The 19,586-nt window shown below is 38.5% G+C and overlaps 2 protein-coding genes and 1 long non-coding RNA gene across 8 annotated transcripts in view; 1 reads left to right on the top strand and 2 right to left on the bottom strand.

Moving 5' to 3' along the window:
• Window positions 1-14,382, bottom strand: part of Larp (La related protein) — a 38,934-nt gene extending 24,552 nt beyond the window's left edge. The window contains exon 1 of one of the 2 annotated variants that reach the window (XM_076446150.1): window positions 12,435-14,382. In XM_076446150.1, coding sequence (XP_076302265.1) covers window positions 12,435-13,335 — 901 coding nt within the window. In that variant the 5' untranslated portion in view covers window positions 13,336-14,382. The remainder of the gene's footprint in view (window positions 1-12,434) is intronic. The other variant, XM_076446155.1, reaches the window with a different exon arrangement.
• LOC143220593 (uncharacterized) lies at window positions 45-11,669 on the top strand. 3 transcript variants are annotated; one of them, XR_013011648.1, is made up of 5 exons: window positions 45-185; window positions 1,509-2,111; window positions 2,191-2,300; window positions 4,977-5,118; window positions 5,724-11,669. It is a non-coding gene; the product is annotated as an uncharacterized LOC143220593 (long non-coding RNA). The 3 variants fall into 3 exon arrangements; XR_013011649.1 differs by having other exon boundaries at window positions 115-1,235; window positions 2,191-2,521; XR_013011647.1 differs by having other exon boundaries at window positions 115-1,235.
• A 643-nt stretch (window positions 14,383-15,025) lies between the features above and the next one.
• Window positions 15,026-19,495, bottom strand: LOC143220561 (protein ABHD18). Of its 3 annotated transcripts, none has more exons than XM_076446190.1 (9): window positions 18,938-19,495; window positions 18,361-18,445; window positions 18,085-18,267; window positions 17,284-17,396; window positions 17,048-17,186; window positions 16,776-16,973; window positions 16,308-16,584; window positions 15,546-15,813; window positions 15,026-15,447 (listed from the first exon to the last, which is right to left on the bottom strand). In XM_076446190.1, the coding sequence occupies exons 1-9, from the start codon at window positions 19,027-19,029 to the stop codon at window positions 15,387-15,389; spliced, it is 1,416 nt and encodes a 471-aa protein (XP_076302305.1). In that variant the 5' UTR covers window positions 19,030-19,495; the 3' UTR covers window positions 15,026-15,386. The 3 variants fall into 3 exon arrangements, with proteins under 3 accessions (XP_076302305.1, XP_076302298.1, XP_076302311.1); XM_076446183.1 differs by having other exon boundaries at window positions 15,546-15,831; XM_076446196.1 differs by lacking the exon at window positions 18,938-19,495 and adding an exon at window positions 18,632-18,893 and having other exon boundaries at window positions 15,546-15,831.
• Window positions 19,496-19,586: the final 91 nt, after the last annotated feature.

Raw genomic sequence — 19,586 nt, forward strand, 5'->3', positions numbered from 1 at the left:
AGTACATGTTTCAATCCCGGCACTCGAACGCGATCGCTTTGTCTCGTTGTTGTTTCGGTTTCGGAACGGTGCGAGCAGTGCAACAGGTGTGCACGCCGGTGCAACGTGTTTTCTCCTTCGCCTGCACTTCTGGTTCGCGAATACAGTCGGAATTAAATAAAGGTGGACTTCAGGTCGGGTTTAAGGTGATTAACAGTCGATTTTCATTTGATTCAGTAGTGCCTCGCCATGGATTTAGAATCGTTTCTGAATTAGTTTAAAAATAAGTTTGAATTGATTAAGAATCGCATTGAACAATTGAGTCAACTGCAGTTCCAAGCGAATTCAGTCGAAATTAAATAAAAGTTTGTAATGATTTACTAGTCGATTTGGATTTGATTCAGTATTGATTCAAAATGGATTTATTCTGTCTTTGAGTTTATTTCGAAATATCTTTAACATAATTAACGCGCTGGATTCTTGCTCAATAACGACTCTCATAAACTTGATGTTACTCAACATTAATTTATTAATACTAAAGTAGACTAGACAGTAGTGCAAGGTGGAAAACTTATTATCAAGTAACTAACAATCGTCATCGATAATGCTAATTGCTTCTATGAATAAATTAGGAAAACCTTGCGCGAGTAAATTTCTGTACTTTTCTTCAATAATATTCGCACGACATCGAATGCAATAAAAATCGAGTTTGTAGGAACTTGGAATTGATTTAGAATCAACATCGCTTTGTCTCGATGTTTCGAAATGGTGCAACATGTGCAACAGGTGTGCGCCGCAGTGCAATGTATGTTTTCTCTTCTGCTGCAGTTCTGGTTCGCGAATGGAGGCGGAATTGGATAAAAGTTTGCTTTGAGACGGGTTTAATGCGATTTCGAGTCTATTTCGAATCGGGGCGATATCAGCTCAGAATCGATTTAAAAGCAATTTTGAATCGATTTGACATTAATTTAGAAGCAATTTCGAATCGTTTTAAAAGCAATTATGAATCAATTTAGAATCGACTCTGAATGAATGTCGAAACAAATTCGAATCTACATACTTGGAATCAATCCTGAATCAATATTGATTTGACTGATTATGCATTTATGACAAAAATGGGTATACGTACAATTTAAAACAGTGCAGGTATTAAAAAGATTTAAGCCCACCAGTGTATTAATTTCACCTTAATAAGACAATTAAAAGAAGAACGAAATTGTTATTTGGCTTCTGTGCCTTGCAATCAACGCAGTCTGGTAATCACCAACTTTGGATTAATCATGAATCAATTTCTAATCTATTTGGAACCGATCCTGAAGCAATTATTGATGCAATCAACTTCCATCCACTTCGAGTCAGCCTCAAATGAGCATTTAAATCGTGTGTAAATCAAATTCGAATGTACAGCAACGTTACTTCAAATAGACTTTGCACTGTTTCCGAATAGATTCAATCTTATATCGATTTATAATTGAGTTAGCACGACTTTGAATCAACGTTGGCCACATGACTCGATATTCAATTTACAGAGCAAACCAACTGCGAGTCGACATCAACCCTAAATCATGACCGAATCAACTCTGAATCGATGTCGAGTGAACAATGCAAACCGAGTGAGAATCAACTTCCAATCGACTTCAACTTCAGTGGAAATCACCTGGGTGTCGACTTCGGGAATGGTAGCGATCGGCGAAGGGGAAGAACAGCCCCGTTGGAACCCGTTCTCAAAAATAGTATCGTAGAAGCGTAGCCGGCGCGAACTGGTTCCCACTCGCGGTCGAAGATGAAAGATCAAAGACAACCCGATCCGCGACGATGTCCTTGGGGACTCGCTGGTGATCCTACGACGAAGAATCGAGCGAAACTCGTTGCCATATGTTGCCGGGCCGACTGCGTTCTACGTCGACGGTGACGGATAGCGAATCCCAGCGACACTGTTTCCCTCGCACAACTAATTTTACCGCTGGCAATCGTTCGAGCAAACCAGCTCGACACACAAAGCTGCATCAGCCGAGTCACTTGCAGCTACGCTTTGCATCTATCCGAACGATTAGAAAATTCTTTCAACTTAATTTGAAGTGATTATTGAAAAGCAGATTCTTAGCACTTGATCGATTGGGAATGTTTTTCGGGTAATAGTGTTCGAGTGGCACTTGTGTGTAAGGTTATTTTACGGGGTTGAGAAAGAGTTCTATGTTTTTGTTGAGGTAGAAGTTGCAACGAGGGACCGGCACGGTTGCAGCTCGAAAGTCAGCGGTGCACTGAGCCGCCTGGCAAAATACAGACTCGAAGAAGGCTCGCAGCGATCGACCACGACCACGGTAAATGCTCGCAGCTGCTCCTCAGGTGCAAGGGGGAACTACTGCGACGAGTTCAACATATCGATTTTTCTTTCTTGCTTTCTTTGTTACGTAATTTCAAACTACGAAGTCTTAGGAACGGGCTGCTGGAATTGTTTGCCCTGTTGTTGCTGAGGAGTGAGGAGTTCGTTGCTGCGCGCTGGCAATCGGAATTTTCCGTTGGCTTTGTGACCGGGTCTATGGTTTGTCAATGTTTATGTCTGTTCTCTTCAGTTACGCGCAGCTCCGCTGTTAGATTTTGGAACAGTAAATTGAAGACGGAGCAGACGGAAGAATTTTAAGGATTGCACAAATTTCGTTATGTTAAAAAGTCAAGTTTTAACACGTTGAAAAGTTATGAGCTCCGTTCAGTTTGTTTTACTGTTATCAATACAGTTAGTGTCAATTTTCAGTCGATTTAGAATTGACTTCGAATTGATATGGAATCGACTCTAAATCATATTCAGTCGATTTTTAATCACTAGACTGCGGATCTTTATGCAAAATAAAAGTTTCATACCTGAATTGCAACAAACTGGAGAGAAATAGAAATTTATTTTCTTCCATGTTATGTTTAGTAGGATGAGAATATTACAATAGTATGTCTAAATTTTTCTAATATTTTTGCTATTTGAAATTACACCTACTCAGTTTTGTCATAATTGCATAAAATCCGCAGTCTGTTCATCAATCACATTTAAATGACTCATACATTTCTTAAATATGCACGACAATTTTCAAACGAACTGCGTCAGAATAAACTTCGAATCGATTGTAGAGGCGACTTAGAACTGGTCTGAGATTGACCTCGAATAGATTTAGAATCGTCTCTGAACGCACTTCATCTCAACTTCAAACGAACTTCAAATCAACTTTAAATATACATTTCAACTAAATAAACGAAGGGACGTACAACGGTACAACATAATACACAAACAACTTGGAAACAAGTCAACTCAATTACAAAAGTAGTGGTGCCAAGCTTCAAAATGAATCCAGATGTATCAGTAGCCCAATATTCACGTACAGTTCAAACATCGCAAATTTTTGCAATAGATCTACATATGTAGATACAGATACGAGCAATACTGATCACACACACTTTAAATCAGAATACCTTTTTTATGAATGGACCAAACGACTTCAATTTCACTATAAGGCTAGAAGAATTAGTTTATTAAATGACGTCTAAAAAATATGTTAAAATAATGCATTTGGTCGGAATTGTGAAAAACAATAGTAAAAATTGATTTTTACGGCTTTTTTAAGCTGGGCCAATAACGAAAATTTAAAAGATGTGTTTGGTTAACTCGTATAAATTATATACGCTCCGAAAATGTCATTGAAATTAGTTAATTGGTTTACGAGTTATAAACGATAAAAAGTGGTGAAAATTGCAATTTTTCAAGATTCTCGGCCTTTTTACCTTTGATCGTTTATAACTCGTAAACCAATTAACCAATTTAAATGAAATTTTCGGAGTGTATATAATTTATACGAGTTGACCAAACACATCTTTTAAATTTTCTTTATTGTAAAAATCAATTTCTATGTACTATTGTTTTTCACAATTCCGACCAAATGCATTTTTTCAACATATTTTTTAGACGTCGTTTACTAAACTAATTCCTCTAGCCTTACAGAGAAATTAAAGTCCTTTGATCCATCCATAAAAAAGTTGTTCTGATTCAAAGTGTGTGTGATAAGCTTTGCTCCTAACTGTATGTACTACATTAATAAATATGATTCGACATTCCGCTTTTGACAAGTGGATAAAATCAAGAATCTCTTCTACGTGTCCGAGTGCCAGTCGATTGATTTCCTCGAAATCTGATCATTATTAAAAACGAGATTTCATTGTCCAGATTAAAGACAATTTTTAGTGAAAAGATTATCGCGTTCTCAGGCTGCACGTACTGCAAGGACACCCTGGCGAGTATACCCGGTGTATCAAGCGTCTTTCAACTAATACTTTGATGCCCCAATTCTCGATAAATTCCGCCGAATGATTACTATACGGCTTGCATTGATCCACGCCGTCTCAAAGTCTACAATCGAATTAGTCTCGTTGCTAATTAAAATCTGTGGGTCACTTGAAACTCCTCTATTCAACATGCATTTATTTTTCAAATTACCAATCGTCAATTCTCCTTTAACAATTTTTAGAAAAATTCTTAGAAAATTGTTCAATAAGATTTTAAAGGTAAACATCTAGAATAATTAAAAAATCCTCTAGCATACTTTATTCATAATTGTGTACATTAAAGAAATACAGTAAGGTCTTGATCTCGCCGATCGGGTGGGGATAGCCAATTCTACGTCATCGGCTCGTAGATTCTACATTTCGTTTTCCTAGATGAAGGTTTGGCTGTATAGTAAATTTGACTCGCACACAATCGGAGGGAAGCATATTAAACCTTCAAGAGTGTTGTCCGGGTCTATTTTGATCCAGAATGAGCAAGTAACAAAATCGTCATCTAATTATACTTAATTTTCGCGTATTCAATTAAGTTAGCATTGAAACGTCGTACTTTGGAATCGTACATAACAAAAACAGTTAAATCCTCTGCTGGGCAGCTACCTACTGTTTTTGTATTTTCTGTGTGGTCGAAAATTCGGAGAATTGTGCGTAGTAAAAGCAGAAAAATGGTGTTCCAGGTATCCGATAGTGTCGTAAGCGAATTGTAGGTTCGCGTTTCAAGGTACGCAGAAGAAATCAATGTCTACTGCGTGTACGAGGAGCTAATGGCAACCGATTTGTCCCGCAGCGTGTTATATCGATAATCAGCCGGTTACAATGGTACGTCCTACTATTATACTATATTATACGTACGCAATACGCACACGTTTAATGGCTTCCGGTCAATTCAAGACGTAAATTCTGGAGCCGGTGCGCACACGAGCGGTACAATTCATGCCGCTTGTGAATTGTTGCTAATATCTCCAGTAGATTCTGCTGTAGAATCGCTCCCGAGACCTGTGATGAGTCACCTAAATGTGCTACCTTAAATTACCTGTAAACTGCACGTTCCATGACAAAATATTCCGAGTTCAATTTGCATTTCAACTATATCTTTCAACGTCTCACAAGTCAATATAACTTTTTCTTATTTTGTTCTTCTGTGAAATCACTTTGGGACTTTTAAATTCAATTTTTGTGATATTTAATGATAGCTTATGAATTATTTTCTATTTTAGAATATATTATTACTAGTTACATACTATTATACAGTCTTACAGTATTGCTATTAGAGGTTCAATTATATTCTAATGACTATAAAAATATTATTAAATTTTTTTTGTACAGAGTTCGAAAAGATCAGGAATGATATAAATGCATAAAATTCGATACAGTAATAAATTCATTTTACTGAATACACCACTTCGTTTCTGTGGTATTTTCAGGGTTTCCGGTGTCGCAGGCGTGAATAAAATATCACAACTATGCAATCTGCGTGTGCAAGAAACCGGCCTACCTATGAAGCAATAATTTCAACCTTCAAACTGCAATGTAAAATACGTCGAACCGAATGGTAACCCTTCGTTCATTTCCTCTAATTAATTACATGTGAAAACTTCTTTTTTAAAAGTGCAATAGGTTCCAGCTATCAAGATACATCTAAAATAATTTTTTTTTGTTGGAGAACAAAACAGACTTGCTATAGAAATTGAAGGGTAACATTATTTAACATGTTCGCTACCACCGTCACAAATAGGTGACATCCATAATCTGACAGTTCACTTAAAAACAGTCAAATTAATCTTATGCACTCTTCGTTGTTAAAAGTCCTAGTAGAATGCATAATTTCCAGAGAATCTGCGACTTTCTTCTGCTAAACTGTTTTAATAATTCAAAATTGGGTATGTTGCATTTAATAAAACTTTCGAACAAGGAACGTGTTAAACTTTTGCAGTGTAATGATTTATACTTTTACAATGTAATTATTCACACATTTACAGTGTCTATTATTTCTGGACTCTTCGAGATCATTCAATAAGAAGCGCCGTAATTAAAAAAAAATTAAAAACTGCCACCGTTTGACGTACGTAGTTTTACAGTTAGCAACGCAACACGCTCTAATAAAATAATGCAACTATGTAGTCATTGCGAAAGAGACGTGCGAGCCTATTAAGCAATGTTGAACGATTTCCTGAACGTTGCACGAGTCTAGCGAATAATTTGCCAAAGTGCCGTTCACCATGAAAAGTTCCCTGGAAAATCGAGATCCGTCCCCCGAAAGTTTTGTCAAAGGGGACAAAACGTCCCGAACGTAGAAACGGAACTCGGATAATTTCGAGCCGTGAATATTTTAAACGGTCATCAGTATTCTGGCGTCGTCGCTCCCACGTCTCCCGGTATATTTCAGCAGGGGAAAAGAAAAGCTGGAAGGAAAGAAGAAGAAAAAAAAGGAAATGATCTTGACACTTGGTTTCTGCCGTTCTCTGCGCGCAGCCGCTCGAAAATACTCACGCCCGTTGAAAAGCGTTCGTTTGGCCTTTACGAATCTACTTTTATCGAGGGTAGAAGGCCTACGGCCTGGAACAGGTTTCCTCTCACCACTCTCACTTTCTGCGACACATTTCGATGTGTATCGACCGCTCGGATTGCCGGGCGATCGATATGGGCTCTCATGCGATTTTTGCGCGTTTTCATATGAAACTAACGAAAAAATGGAAAGTAGAAGGTAAAAGATAGAATGCAAGGATGAAAGATCACCTCTGACATGAATGTAACCTCCCTCTGAAATGTTTCAACTGAATTTCAGCACTCTAGCTTGATCGAGAGGCTTGTTTTTGGTGAAAAAGCATATTATTTGGTTTTGCTCAATTTTCTCTACTTAATCAAGTGCAAGAATTTTGAAAGAAATCTAATACATCACAGGTATCGGTGCAGTCGAAAGTTGCAGTCATACAAAAAAATGTTATATGCAAAGTTCCAATCGAGAGAGGAGTTCTAGGGGGAAAAAATCGTATCGTTTATTTTTGTGCAATTTTACCTAGTTAATTGCGTACAAAAATTTTGAAAAAATACAACAGGTCACAGCTACATATGTGAATGTTTAAGAATTTTTTCAAATATTCTGGGCGAAAATTGTGGTCGTAGGAAAAAATGTTGTATACCTAGTCTCAGCTAGTTATTGAAATAACTTAAATTGTTCGTTTTGCACAATTCCATCTAGTTGAATGCATATAAAAATTTGGAAAACATGTGGTATGTTGCAATAGTTATGATACATACTGGAGAATTTTAAAAAATTTGGTTGGTCAACTATTCTGATCATAATAAATCCAATACTGAAAACACAAAAAACGGTAAAGATTTCTTGTAGAAGTTAATGGGTGTCATTGCTCATATTTCTACACTGGCTTTTTCAGTAAAATGCGCAATAGTTGGACAAATTAAAAGCATTTGTCTAACGCTTCGGTGAGAATATTGTGAAATGATATTACAAAGATCAAAAGTTGCACGCGATCGGCAAATAAAGATTGCTCGTAGGCGTGTATCGATTTCCTGCAACGGCGTATATGCAGCCATTGCATACACGATCGTATTTGCCGTCCATCGATTAGATGCCGAAGGAATTCGAGAGTGAATGTCTGGATTACAGCCGAAGAACGTAATGCAGTTACGAGGCGCTGGTAATTGCATCACGTGCTTCGACCCACTGTCGACCGCTTAGGAATAGTGTCAATGTCGTTGCCCCCGACGTTTTTACATGTTTTCATACAGTAATTCGATCATTAATTAACATCTTACTCGCTGAGGAATTACTTGACAATTATCCAAAAATCTTTGATTTATAACTAAGAATTTCAAATTAAATTTTTTAATAGCAGTAGCAATCATTAATAAACTTGTCAATATTGATTATTTACTGAGCCACAGGTCGTTGAAGTTGACGAAATTTCGTGTCCCTAATTGAAAATTGGCACATGTTTAATGTGCCAGGAAAAATTGATCCTACATATAATGATTCACGTGTGATGCACTTTGTCGAAGTAAGTGTGACGAACATTCTACGGAAACAATGTAAAGTATGTTTCACCTTTGCAACTCCCTTCGCAATAAATCACTGAGACGTCGATAGATTCATTTTTCAATTATTCATTCGCGTCAGCGGTGTTCATAATTCACCGGAAGACTCTCCTTGCAAGTCGATTGCCTAGTCTCCATTTTCTGAAGCAATGAATGCACATTGCGATCGAGCATGTGCAGTTTATGCTAATCCACGGTCTCGTAGACTGTTCCACAAAAAAGCGGAATATATAATAAAGTTCTTTCGTATGCTCGAAGATTCGTTTAGGTACAAGTGCATTAAAAATTCATTTTTGTCGACATGCATCCTTGAGTTCTGCAAATTTTCAACCTCCATAAATGCATAGAGATCTGTTTACGCTGCTCCAGTTGCACATCCATAGCTCGTTTTCCTCGAAGTTAATCTTTCATCTACATATTTGCTTTAATATCGCTAATATAATTAGCTTCTCCCAAATAAATCAATTTTGCATTGAACACGATGTTTTTTGCTAATATTTCGAACCACATCTGCAGTAGATTTTTTAGCAGTAGATATTTATAGAAATTTTTAAGATTGAATTTTTCTGAAAAATAATAGGATTTTTCCATAACTTGAATTGTTCAGATCAAATCAATGAAAGTCGGAGTTAGAATGAAATTGTATATCACATTTTTGTGACTCAAAATCAAAATGAATGTTTGGAAAGGGTTGAGTGATTAAATTTGAAGTGTTCTTTACGGTTGCTGACTGTACCCCGAGAGAAAGGATGAAATTCTGGGTTCATGGGGAACTAAGGGAAGCTATTGGACAAGCTAATGGGTTTAACGTTTGTCCTAGGCCTCTACTTAACTCCCCCCACTGCATTGCTCGATACAAGGCGGCGCTTTGGAACTTGTTCAATGTCTCCCGTTACTAGGGCGAGCAACATTATCCTATACAGGCGATTGAACAAATATTCTGACGCTGGGAGTGGTTCCTCGGCGATAAACATTTCTACGAATTGACCAAGTGTAGCCAGAGCTTATCTATTTGACCAAATTATCTCAACTGAACTTGATTATCTCGGTACACTAAATTGTAGACAAAAAATTTAGTCGCATTTTCTACAATTACAAAAAAATACAAACCAATGTACATAGTTTGATCCTGCATTTCAAAGGAGCATCATCTAACTCCTCAGTCCCTGATAGAATTAATTTAAATTAATTTTGATTGTGGGTACATGTAGAAAATGTATGTAAAAATACGTTTTAAAAACTTCTTAAATACATACATGAACGAAAAGATTAAATATTCATATTTGAGTGAACAATGACTAATTTCACTTGAATACGTAACATGAAAAAATCGTTGAACGAGTGCTTCAACAAAACACACAAATTAAAAAAGCACGACAGAGCGAAGATCATACAGTAGATGATTTTCATGAATATGGCGGAAGCCCACGAGATCGAAGAATTTTACGGGGGCGAAGTTTATCAGCGATGATTGATAAAAGGAAACTTAGATACGTACTCGGCGAACATGGCGGCGCGGTAGCCTAAGGCCTAAGCCATCGACCACGTGTTCGAAAGTTCGTTTTACAGTGAAGGAAGGGCTGACGCCCGAGAACGAGATCGTTCGAACTAACGTTCGTTATGCAAATGAAGAAAGAGACCGTAGCTGACGTGTTAAGACCTTGATTGCCAACGCGGTTCTAGCCTGTGCCACGTGCACTAAAAACTTGTCGCCGATATCCAGAGATAACACGAATCGAATCAAGCCCACGAAATATCCCATTATTATCGTTGCTAACGATCGGATACCTGAACGACATCGGCCAACGTGGAATCGAGTTCCTCTCACTCAAATAGGTACTCTGGTTTCGTCTTTCAATAACGCGAGAGCCGAGACCTGTTCTCAACGAATCAATCTGACTCCGTAATTGCGCGAACGTATTTGCAATTCGGAAGGAAATCGGTAAGTAAGAAATACTCCTCAGTGCAGAGCCGGTTTATTTCTGGTACATTATTTAATATTTTATGCATAATTGTTAGTCAATGTATGTATTATGAATTAATCCAGTTCATTGACGTATTCCCGGTCAAGCTGGATATACAGGTATTGAAACCTCAGTACTCGTTCAAGTTAGATTCCACTACTTCGAGTGTTCATTAAATTTATATTCGAATACTTGAGCACTCGATACTGTTCTGAGTACTCGAGTATTCGGATAATTATTCGATTCAGATACGTGAGAATTCAAGTATGTACTCACACAATTTAGGTCTGATTACTTCAATACCCGATTACTTTCTTACTTGTGAAATTTCAATCTGAGTACTAGAATACTCACACATTTAATTTATAAGAACTTGAATACTTGTATTAAATTCGACTACTTGAGTACTCAGGCTCGCGTTTGGATACTCGAGCACCTGGATACAAGTTCGAATACTCGAGTACTTTAATCCACAGCCGCTAGAAACTATTTTTTACTTTCACGACACGTTTTTAATTATTTTAACTTGCGTCAGCTTTTTTATTGATCATTAGTCAGCACATACCAGCTATGAAATTTATATGAACCATAGATCTATATTCTATTTTCAGGGTTCAGATATTTCTTGATTTTTTTGGTTTCAATCTACAGATGTTCTTTTTTGCAACATTATTACAAAATTATTGCAATCCAGAATGAATGTAGCTTCATAAGTTTATAAATTCTGTTCACGTTTGGATTATGTACACGATTAATCCTATTTTATTAATATTTGACCGTAAGACGTTTTTATTTTGCAAATTTTAAACATGTTGTTTTACAATGTGTCGGGAGATCCGTAGAGCTGGTTTGATAAATATGTATTTGTACGTGTTTCTTTGTATTCCTAATTTCGAAATGTGTACCTCACCTAATACAACATCTCCCATACCGTTCGTAGACGGAAACATTTGAACTAAATGCGCCTTTTTAGAAATTTAGAAACTGTTCGTAATCTGTAAAAAGAAATGCGTTTCGTAAATGCAGTTTTTCACTAGAAATATACGATACAGTGTTTTGGCTAGCGTTTCGCAAACATTATCAGTGATATTAATCGTGCACAATTTCCTACATATTACATACTTTCATTATTATTTATAAAGTCTGTGTGCGTGTGTGTGAATACTGTTTCTCAATTACTAAATTCCACTTACAAATGATTCAATTTTAAGAAACTAAATATAATAAATTTTTAATCGTATACAAAATATACTGTACATAAAAATAAATAAATAAATTTTTAATCGTATACAAAATATACTGTACATATAAAAATGAATGAATAATAAATAGTAAAATGTAACAAAAATAATTTTCTACTCCTATTGCTATGTTGAATAATTTAATAAAACATGTTTATGTATTATTAAATGAGAAAGATTTCAATAGTTTCGAATGCAAAATACTTTGCAAAAAAAGGTTATTTTGTTACTGCAACAACGACAGTTTTACTGCCCATTCACAGCAAAGACTTAATGTCATTCTACATTGTAACATTGTGTAACACGTTTCGAGTAAGTTTCCACTAGCCCCCCAAATATATTAAGTTCATATCAGCAGTACCTTCAAACATAGTAATTCCATATTCTTGAAGTTGATAAGAGCGTACATCAGCATCTTTCATCATGCGTACAAAGTACAAGGCCAATTCGATAAAAAAAAAACCATAGAATAGAACTTGTAAATCTATTGACCCTCGATTTACTTCTATATTCAATTAATGTACGCAAATGAAATCGGCGTGCACGTGTATATCGTTAAATGTTTAAAAACGTGTGTTCCTATCGCACAAACCATCAGATCAACCAACAATCTTTACCGTCCCAATAAATTTTATTTTTACCAGGTTTAAGAACCAATAACTCGATGTACATAAAATTTTATTTCACAGTATAAACTTTTATCTATCCTTTAAAAAAAAAAATAATAAAAAAACCGTAAATGTAACACTAAAAATTCTGAACATTACAAAGCATAAAATATATTTTTAGGAAAAAAAACTTGCTATTCGAAGCGACGAGAACATTTTTAACAAATGAATCTTAAAAACAATGTACATAATACATAAACACTCACCAACAACTCCCTGCTGTTGTTGCGGCTGCAGCACCCTCTTCTCGACCTTCTCGACCGGCTTCTCCACAATCGTCGAACTCACAGCAGCTACAGGCGCAACGGAACTGATTGTAAGACTGGGCTCCTGCGTGGAGGATTTGCTCTTGGTCCAGGGATTAACGGTTGGCAGAGGTGCCTCGACATACTTGACCGGCGGTTGACCGAGTGTCTCAAAATCGACCTCGGAATCATCTCTCTCTTTCTGACCATCCTTACTTCCTGCAACAGAATCAGCACCTGTCCTCTCTCCTCTCTCCGTTCTCTCTCTCAACTCTTTGTGAGCCCGCTCGTTGCTTCCGTTATGCCCTCTGAGCGGGTGCCTGTGATCTCTGTGTCTGTGTTGATCCCTGTGCTCCCTTAGCTGTTCTCTCAGCTTCTCCTTCCTCCTCGCGCTCTTCGGGGCAACGGTTTGAAATTCTCCGTCACTGCCGATGTCTGTTCCGTTCACCTGTTCGCTCTCTGCGGCATTATTAGCGGCATTATTAGCGACATTATGAGCGACACTTTGAACGACATTGTGAGCGACGTTTTCCTGACGTGGTTCGACGAAAGAAGCTTCCCTCTCGGGCAACTGTTTGCCAGCGGGGAATTCGTAAGGCCTGTCGAGTTTTCCCTGCGGTGGGAACCTCCTACCGTTCCTCTGATAGGTCTTGGCCCTGACGTTGAGGTTTTGCGAGACCATGTGGTCCTTGATGGGCATAGACTGTGCGACCTGACCTATGTTCTCCTTATTGTTGTCCTTGGTGTTCGGTGGCCGGTTCTCGGTGTCGGCTCTCGGGTTGACGATACTTGCGTAAGACACCTTGGGGCCCTCCTCCCTCTTGGCACTGGCCTGGCCGCCGCTGGCCAGCTTGGCCGCCATCTTGAACGGCACGCGGCTCGACACGAACGCACGAGGTCCCGGAACACGAGGGGTCCGAAAGTCTGTTTTCACAGGAGGACGAGGACTCTCAGGCGGTCGAGGGGTCCCGGGACGCGTTTAGCACCCCGCAGCACATCAATCCTGCCGGGCAACCTCGTCGCAGGGTCGTGAGTATCGATAGTTCGCGATGGGCTCGCGTAGTAGAGTCGACTCGGCTCTACACCACCGACCTGGGCGCATCCTCAGCGACGTCGACCGGACGCATGTTTCTCGTCACGAGAACTGGTGCGGTATTTTCCCCGTCTACGAGCACGTGTCGAGAAGTATCGTTCTCACTCGATCGGCTAACGTGTCTTAGCCCGAGAGAGAGAGAACGCCCACAAGGATCGGCTCTTTCCAGAAGGCGCGGCGTGCACGCACGCGGTCGGTCGGTCGCTCGTTCACGGACGATCCTCTGAATGTCCTTTCTCACCGCACGTGTTCGATCTCGAACGAGAATTCGACGACAATTCGAGATCGATCCGCGGTTTCCGTTAGGCTGTGGAACAGGTCCGAGACAAGTCGGGACGACACGAGGCGCGGACGAGGCTGCGTGTGGTTAAGAACACGCTGACTCGGCGATTTCACGAGCCGAGGCGAAACGTAACCGGCACGGGATTATCGAACGTATACCTTTTCGACGGAGATTTCTGGCCGTTGTTCGAACGCACTGTGCCCTCCCGGATGATGATACCGTGGCGTTAGAGAGCTGCAAGACAACCAGAGCACACCTCTCGTTGTCCGATGTAATTTATCTTCGGGTTGGATCTTCTTTGTAATTACTCGGGTTTTCCGGTGCGGATTCGCCTCGTGTACGGTTTGAATGGCTTTGTCACAACTGCGGCAAGTTTGGAGGCACCGTTTTCGATGTCGCGTTACCACGGATTACGTAAACACGGCATTTTCGGCGATCTTTTTCCACGGAAAAGCGGTCCGCAAAACACATGTGGCCAACGCTGGCTCCTGGCCTTTACGCGAGCGGCTACGAAGCTTCCGGTTTGATCGATTCGACCCGACCACCGGTAGACGGCGGCACCGTGCTTCCTATTTATCAGCGCACCGACAGAGGGCGAGTCGGAAACTGCGAACTCGTGTTTCTCGCAACTGCTTCGCGCGTTTCGATAACCGATAGGCTGCTTGTAGGATGTCGAACGCGCTCTCTACAATCCCGCAAATCGCATTTCTCTAACGTCCTTCGTTGCCTTAGTTCCTGACAAATTCAGCTTTCTATGAATGTTACATGAACGAATCTTATTGTTAGATAGAATGTATAGTATTTTTTCTTGTTTAATGCGCCATATATTAAAACTTTGTATTTTTGTTTCTGTTTCATTCATTACTTGAAGTTTCTTCAATTCAATTTTCACAGGAAGTGTGGGAAATTGAATGCTTTAATTTATTTTAGAAATAATGAAGTATATTATTTTGTCCACATTATGTCGTATTTAAATTAGTTGAATGTATTGCTTGTTTGTTTCGAGTAGTCAATTGTACGTTGAAACTATACACAGTAACGCTTGATTCGTAAACAAATAGTTTTTAGTTGATGCAATTCAAATCAACCGCCACGCAATTCGAATTCATTTACTCGAGTATTGCTACAACTTCTTTCCACTTTATTTATTGAAAGGAAGAACAATAAATCAAATAATTACCGTGTGATTTTTTTATTGCACATTTTTTTACAGAATATATTACAATTTATTTCCACTTGTGGAGTATTTGCTATACATAGGTTTTCTTTTTTTTCCTCGTGATTAACATTAATATACATATCAACAGTACGAAGAAATATATTTAGTCAGATTTCCAACGATACCGTTTTATTGTCTCGCGAGATTGTCCAAATATGTAAATGGCAATAGAAATTGTATACCTATCAAAAAAGAGTGATGTGTTGAAACTCTTGTGATATCACGGACGTATACATATATTAAAAATATAATGACTTAGAAATGTTTCTATACACGATTTCTCGTCTAATAAAATTCTCTTATAAAATTCCTCATGCATCAACTGAATTGTTCAGGATATTTTTTGAGAGATCGTTCAAATGCTTCGACTATGGTAGATCTGAAAATAATCAATATTTTATGCATTCGTGACAAGAGAAACGTTGTTTGCCAGGACAATACGCAGAATACATAATTAGTCGGAATTAATCGACGCACCTGAACACTTTCTGGTGTAACAGATACGCAGTTACATGTCCTGCATCGATGTAACGAATCTCAGCGCCAGGCCATATTTTCTCTAAGCTCATACATCCGTCCCGAGGCACATATGCGTCGTCCCTCGCGCAGACGGCAATGATCAGTTCGGTATCAACAGGTACTTCGAAATTTTTCAGATGCGTACACTCGTCCATAATCCCGCACATGAATTGCAAGGCTTCCCGTTCCCGCCACTTATAGTCCGAAAATAGTGGGTGCCTTGACACTGGTAATAAACAAACGCCTATTGCCAAAATAACACTCGGAATAGTCATGCACGTCGTATATCATGCTTATAACTTACTTGTATTACAGACTGAACTAAGCGGTTTATAACAAACAAGAGGAATTAAATTCAACGCGGTGCTTTCGTAACGCAAAAGAATTTCTGCTTACGCTACACCGGTCCCTAGGAGCCGGCCGTAGACTTTTCGTCTACGGCGTCTACGCCGTGTCTACAGACCGGCCGCAGAATTTTGTTTATGCTATACCGCTGCACCAGCTTTTATTTATACACGTGTCTCCCGATTTGGCGGGAGAATGCAGCGTAAACAGAAAGACAAGCAACATAGGCTTGGCGTTCCATATGTTAAATAAGCACGCCGTTAAACGGAAATGTATTTTAGTCAATTTAGAACGCAAGTGATTGGGACTTGTAAATTAGTAGAGATTAATGTTGCGACAATACTAGAGTTTCTAGGAATCGGTAGGAATACTTGCCTTTGAGCGTGTTTGAATCTTTAGACTTAAATCTGTCAGAGAGCAGACTCAAAGGGAATATTTTAGCCGCCGCTTTCTCATCCACGTCTTGCTCCTTTATGTTACCATTTTTCATTTCAGAATCACAACCATTTAATTTGCTTTCCATTACAGATTTGTTACTGTTGGACGAGGCTGAATTTCGATTAGCATCCCCAGACCCCCCCTTCAACTGTTTAACCCTTCTTATACTTGCCGGATAGTGTTGAGCAAAATGTTGACCAGCTAGGAACGCATCCTATAAAATTAGTTTAGTGTTATTATAGAAATCTGTTGTGTGGAATCCTGACCTTAACGATTCTACTACTATTTGCGACGATTTTACAACATTAAAACCGGCTTTCGACATTTTTATCGGCTAAAACTAATGTAAAATTTAAATTTTTATGTAGTGTTAACATGGAGAAATGTTTAAGAAATTCCATTTACCTCTTCACCTACGATTCTCACCATTTTTGCGAGATCGTTCTGATACAGTTCATTCGCGAAGTATTGGTTTTCTAAGAGCGTCCAATTAATGGAGGCACTCATCACTCCTTGAGTGAACACCGGCGACGCGGTTGACCAAGAAAGACAAGGAACTAGTGGTATAGGCTTCGGCCAATTGGTTGCAGCCAAAGAAGCCATCTGCAAAAATACAACAAATAAAAATATAACAATTTTATAAAAATTGCACCAAACCGGGCGAGAAAAATACAAACATGGCCGCCCATTGATAACCCTGTTAACCCCAAGGGTCCGAAACCCTGTTTCTCACACCAATTTAACAAAACAAGCGACTCCATTATCAGGCATCCTCCCATGATGAAGATATCGCATACATTATGTAAACTAGAACGTCTAAAACCAGAAAAATGCGATGTTAATATAGTTACAAACAAATTGGCGAATTTTTTATGTTTTTCCTATTACAAACCTTCGGAGTACATTTTCTTACATTTGATTCTGTGGCTTTCGTAATCCATAAAATGGATTTTCCAACAACAACGAAGCGATACCCGATTCTTTGAGGAGTGGTTTAGCAATCAAGTTTCTTCTCCTCCAAAAATACTAAAAAGCATTTAACTAATTAACGAATTTATGCAGAGGTTTCAATTATTTATTATCGTATGAAAAACCTTCTCGGAACGAAGTTGTATTTTAAGGGACTTTTGTAGTAATGAGAAAAATTCTTTTCAAGTACATTTTACGAGACTCCAAGGTCGTCGTTAGTTTTTGAAATGGAACCTTGTATTTTGATAGTATTGTAGAGTATAAAGAAACAAATTCTGAATGAGATAATTTAATTATTATTTAGTATTATTAATTGATATTTTCAGGTGTACATGTCTCGAGATTAAACGATCAAAATGTTATTATCAGGTTGGTGTTGTTGTTGCATTTGTTATTAATGTTGTTCAAGGACATCGAAAAACATATAAAAATGTAAACAATTCAAGAAAAGAAAATTTAATATGTTATCTTTCAGACACGAGTATCTCGAGATTAAATAATCGGATCGGTATCGTTATTATTATCGTGAGATTGACCTTTTTATGCTCTATAAGAACATTGTACAATTATGAGAGTGATCACACAGAAAAATAATGGAATCTCATAACAAAAATTAGCCATAAAGAAATTCTTGCCATCATTACACCTGCCCAATAAATAGTATAGCTTTGATCGCATATGTTTTGTTGTTCGATAATAAATAAGGCAGATATCTAAGTGAATCTAGAGATCGATAAATGCTTACATGGTCTCCTGTACCAGCGAGGTGTAAACAAACAGGTTTTGATTTGTGGGAGTGCCATCTGCGAGGCAGAACCAATTGGAAATGTGCAGTTATTGTTTCGGTTGGCATTATACCAGGGAGGTGTTTATCAAAGGGACTTTGAAAACAACCTTCTATTATATGACAGTCGGACCATTCTTCATCCTATATAGAACCAAAAAACAACTATTAATAAACACTGATTCTTTACCTCGGCAAGTAATATCAAAGATAGTTCCGTAGTCTAATAATAGTCACCTTAGTAATATTGATTGGGTAATCACGGGGTATAAGGTTGTAACATACTTCCCTGTTTGCAATGACTTTCCTGAATTCAAAAATCCTGAAATAAAACGAGCTTATTAATTCAATTGACATTCGTAAACAAATTCTTGTAAACCAGAAGAAAGAATAAAACGCTTTGAAGATCTATAAATAAAATTGAAACATCGTTATTTCGCCATTATTTATTTTTCGATGAATCAACAAAATCAAACGCATTAGGAAATTAAAAATAAAATCAAAACACCGTCACTTCGGCATTCGCGTCATAATCGTATCCAATCTTGAAATTTTTGTTTTGTTAGAAGTTGCTTTTAGTAGACTGGAAAACATCTTAAATTGTTTACGAATTTTTCCAAGTACGTCATTCCGAGCAAACAACAAAACTGCAAAGTTTCAATTTTAAATAGAGTTCATAGAAAATCGTGCTATTGTATGTAGTGCCCACACATGCAGGGTACACGTCACACACGTCACAGTAAATAAATAGAATAGTCTCGAATCTCGATCCATATTTCGAGTTCCCATCGCAAAAAGGTTAGGTGATCGTTACCTTTTCAAATTCTGGGGACTGCCCCAGCCCTTGGTAAAGAATTTCGTGAGTAGGATGCTCCTGTAAACAGCGTCCAAACGGCTGGGTGGCATTATGTAAATGATAAATCGTGTCCTAATCTGCTTCTTGGTATCATGCGATCCGGGTACAAGCGATATTTCCACGACCCTGGGGACTATCAATCGCTTTTTCGTCGTTCCAAAGAATTATTTTCGTATTGCTCATGTGAACTCTCATGTCGTGGTCTTTTAAAACGGTGAGGATAATGTGGACATGGCTCGGAAAGCAGTTCGGTGATCCACGACCCTGGAGACGATTATCAAATATTGCGCGATCAGGCGATCAACACGGTCAAATCTGGTGACGTTCTGCGAGTATATCGCACATGTATGTCCGTCCCTCGCATCTTCGTTACCGTGCGAATACAATTGCAATTTTGATCGGCGGGCTTATTTAAATACTAACGGCTGGGCGAGGGGATGTTACGAGCCGGAAATAGTCGCCGCGTATTTTCAAAATTAATTTTTGTTCCTATAGAACATCATGGATCACGAATTTTGTTAGACCTTCGCTGTTTCGTTTCGAAATTTTCAACGATCGCAGCGACCTCGATACTTCTGCTGCGATCTGTCGCTAGAGGGCCGAAGAA

The sequence above is a fragment of the Lasioglossum baleicum genome, chromosome 2 (genome assembly GCF_051020765.1).
Source record: "Lasioglossum baleicum chromosome 2, iyLasBale1, whole genome shotgun sequence".
Lineage (NCBI taxonomy): Eukaryota > Metazoa > Arthropoda > Insecta > Hymenoptera > Halictidae > Lasioglossum > Lasioglossum baleicum.

Bases quoted from the DNA above. Each gene is read 5' to 3' on its own strand.
- LOC143220561 (XM_076446183.1), bottom strand. From the start codon at position 19,029: ATGCCACCCAGCCGTTTGGACGCTGTTTACAGGAGCATCCTACTCACG. The intron at 17,397-18,084 runs GTAAGCATTTAT...AATGCTTTTTAG, and splicing joins TCGCTGGTACAGGAGACCAT to TATTTTTGGAGGAGAAGAAA. The intron at 15,448-15,545 runs GTGCGTCGATTA...GATTATTTTCAG, and splicing joins TTACACCAGAAAGTGTTCAG to ATCTACCATAGTCGAAGCAT.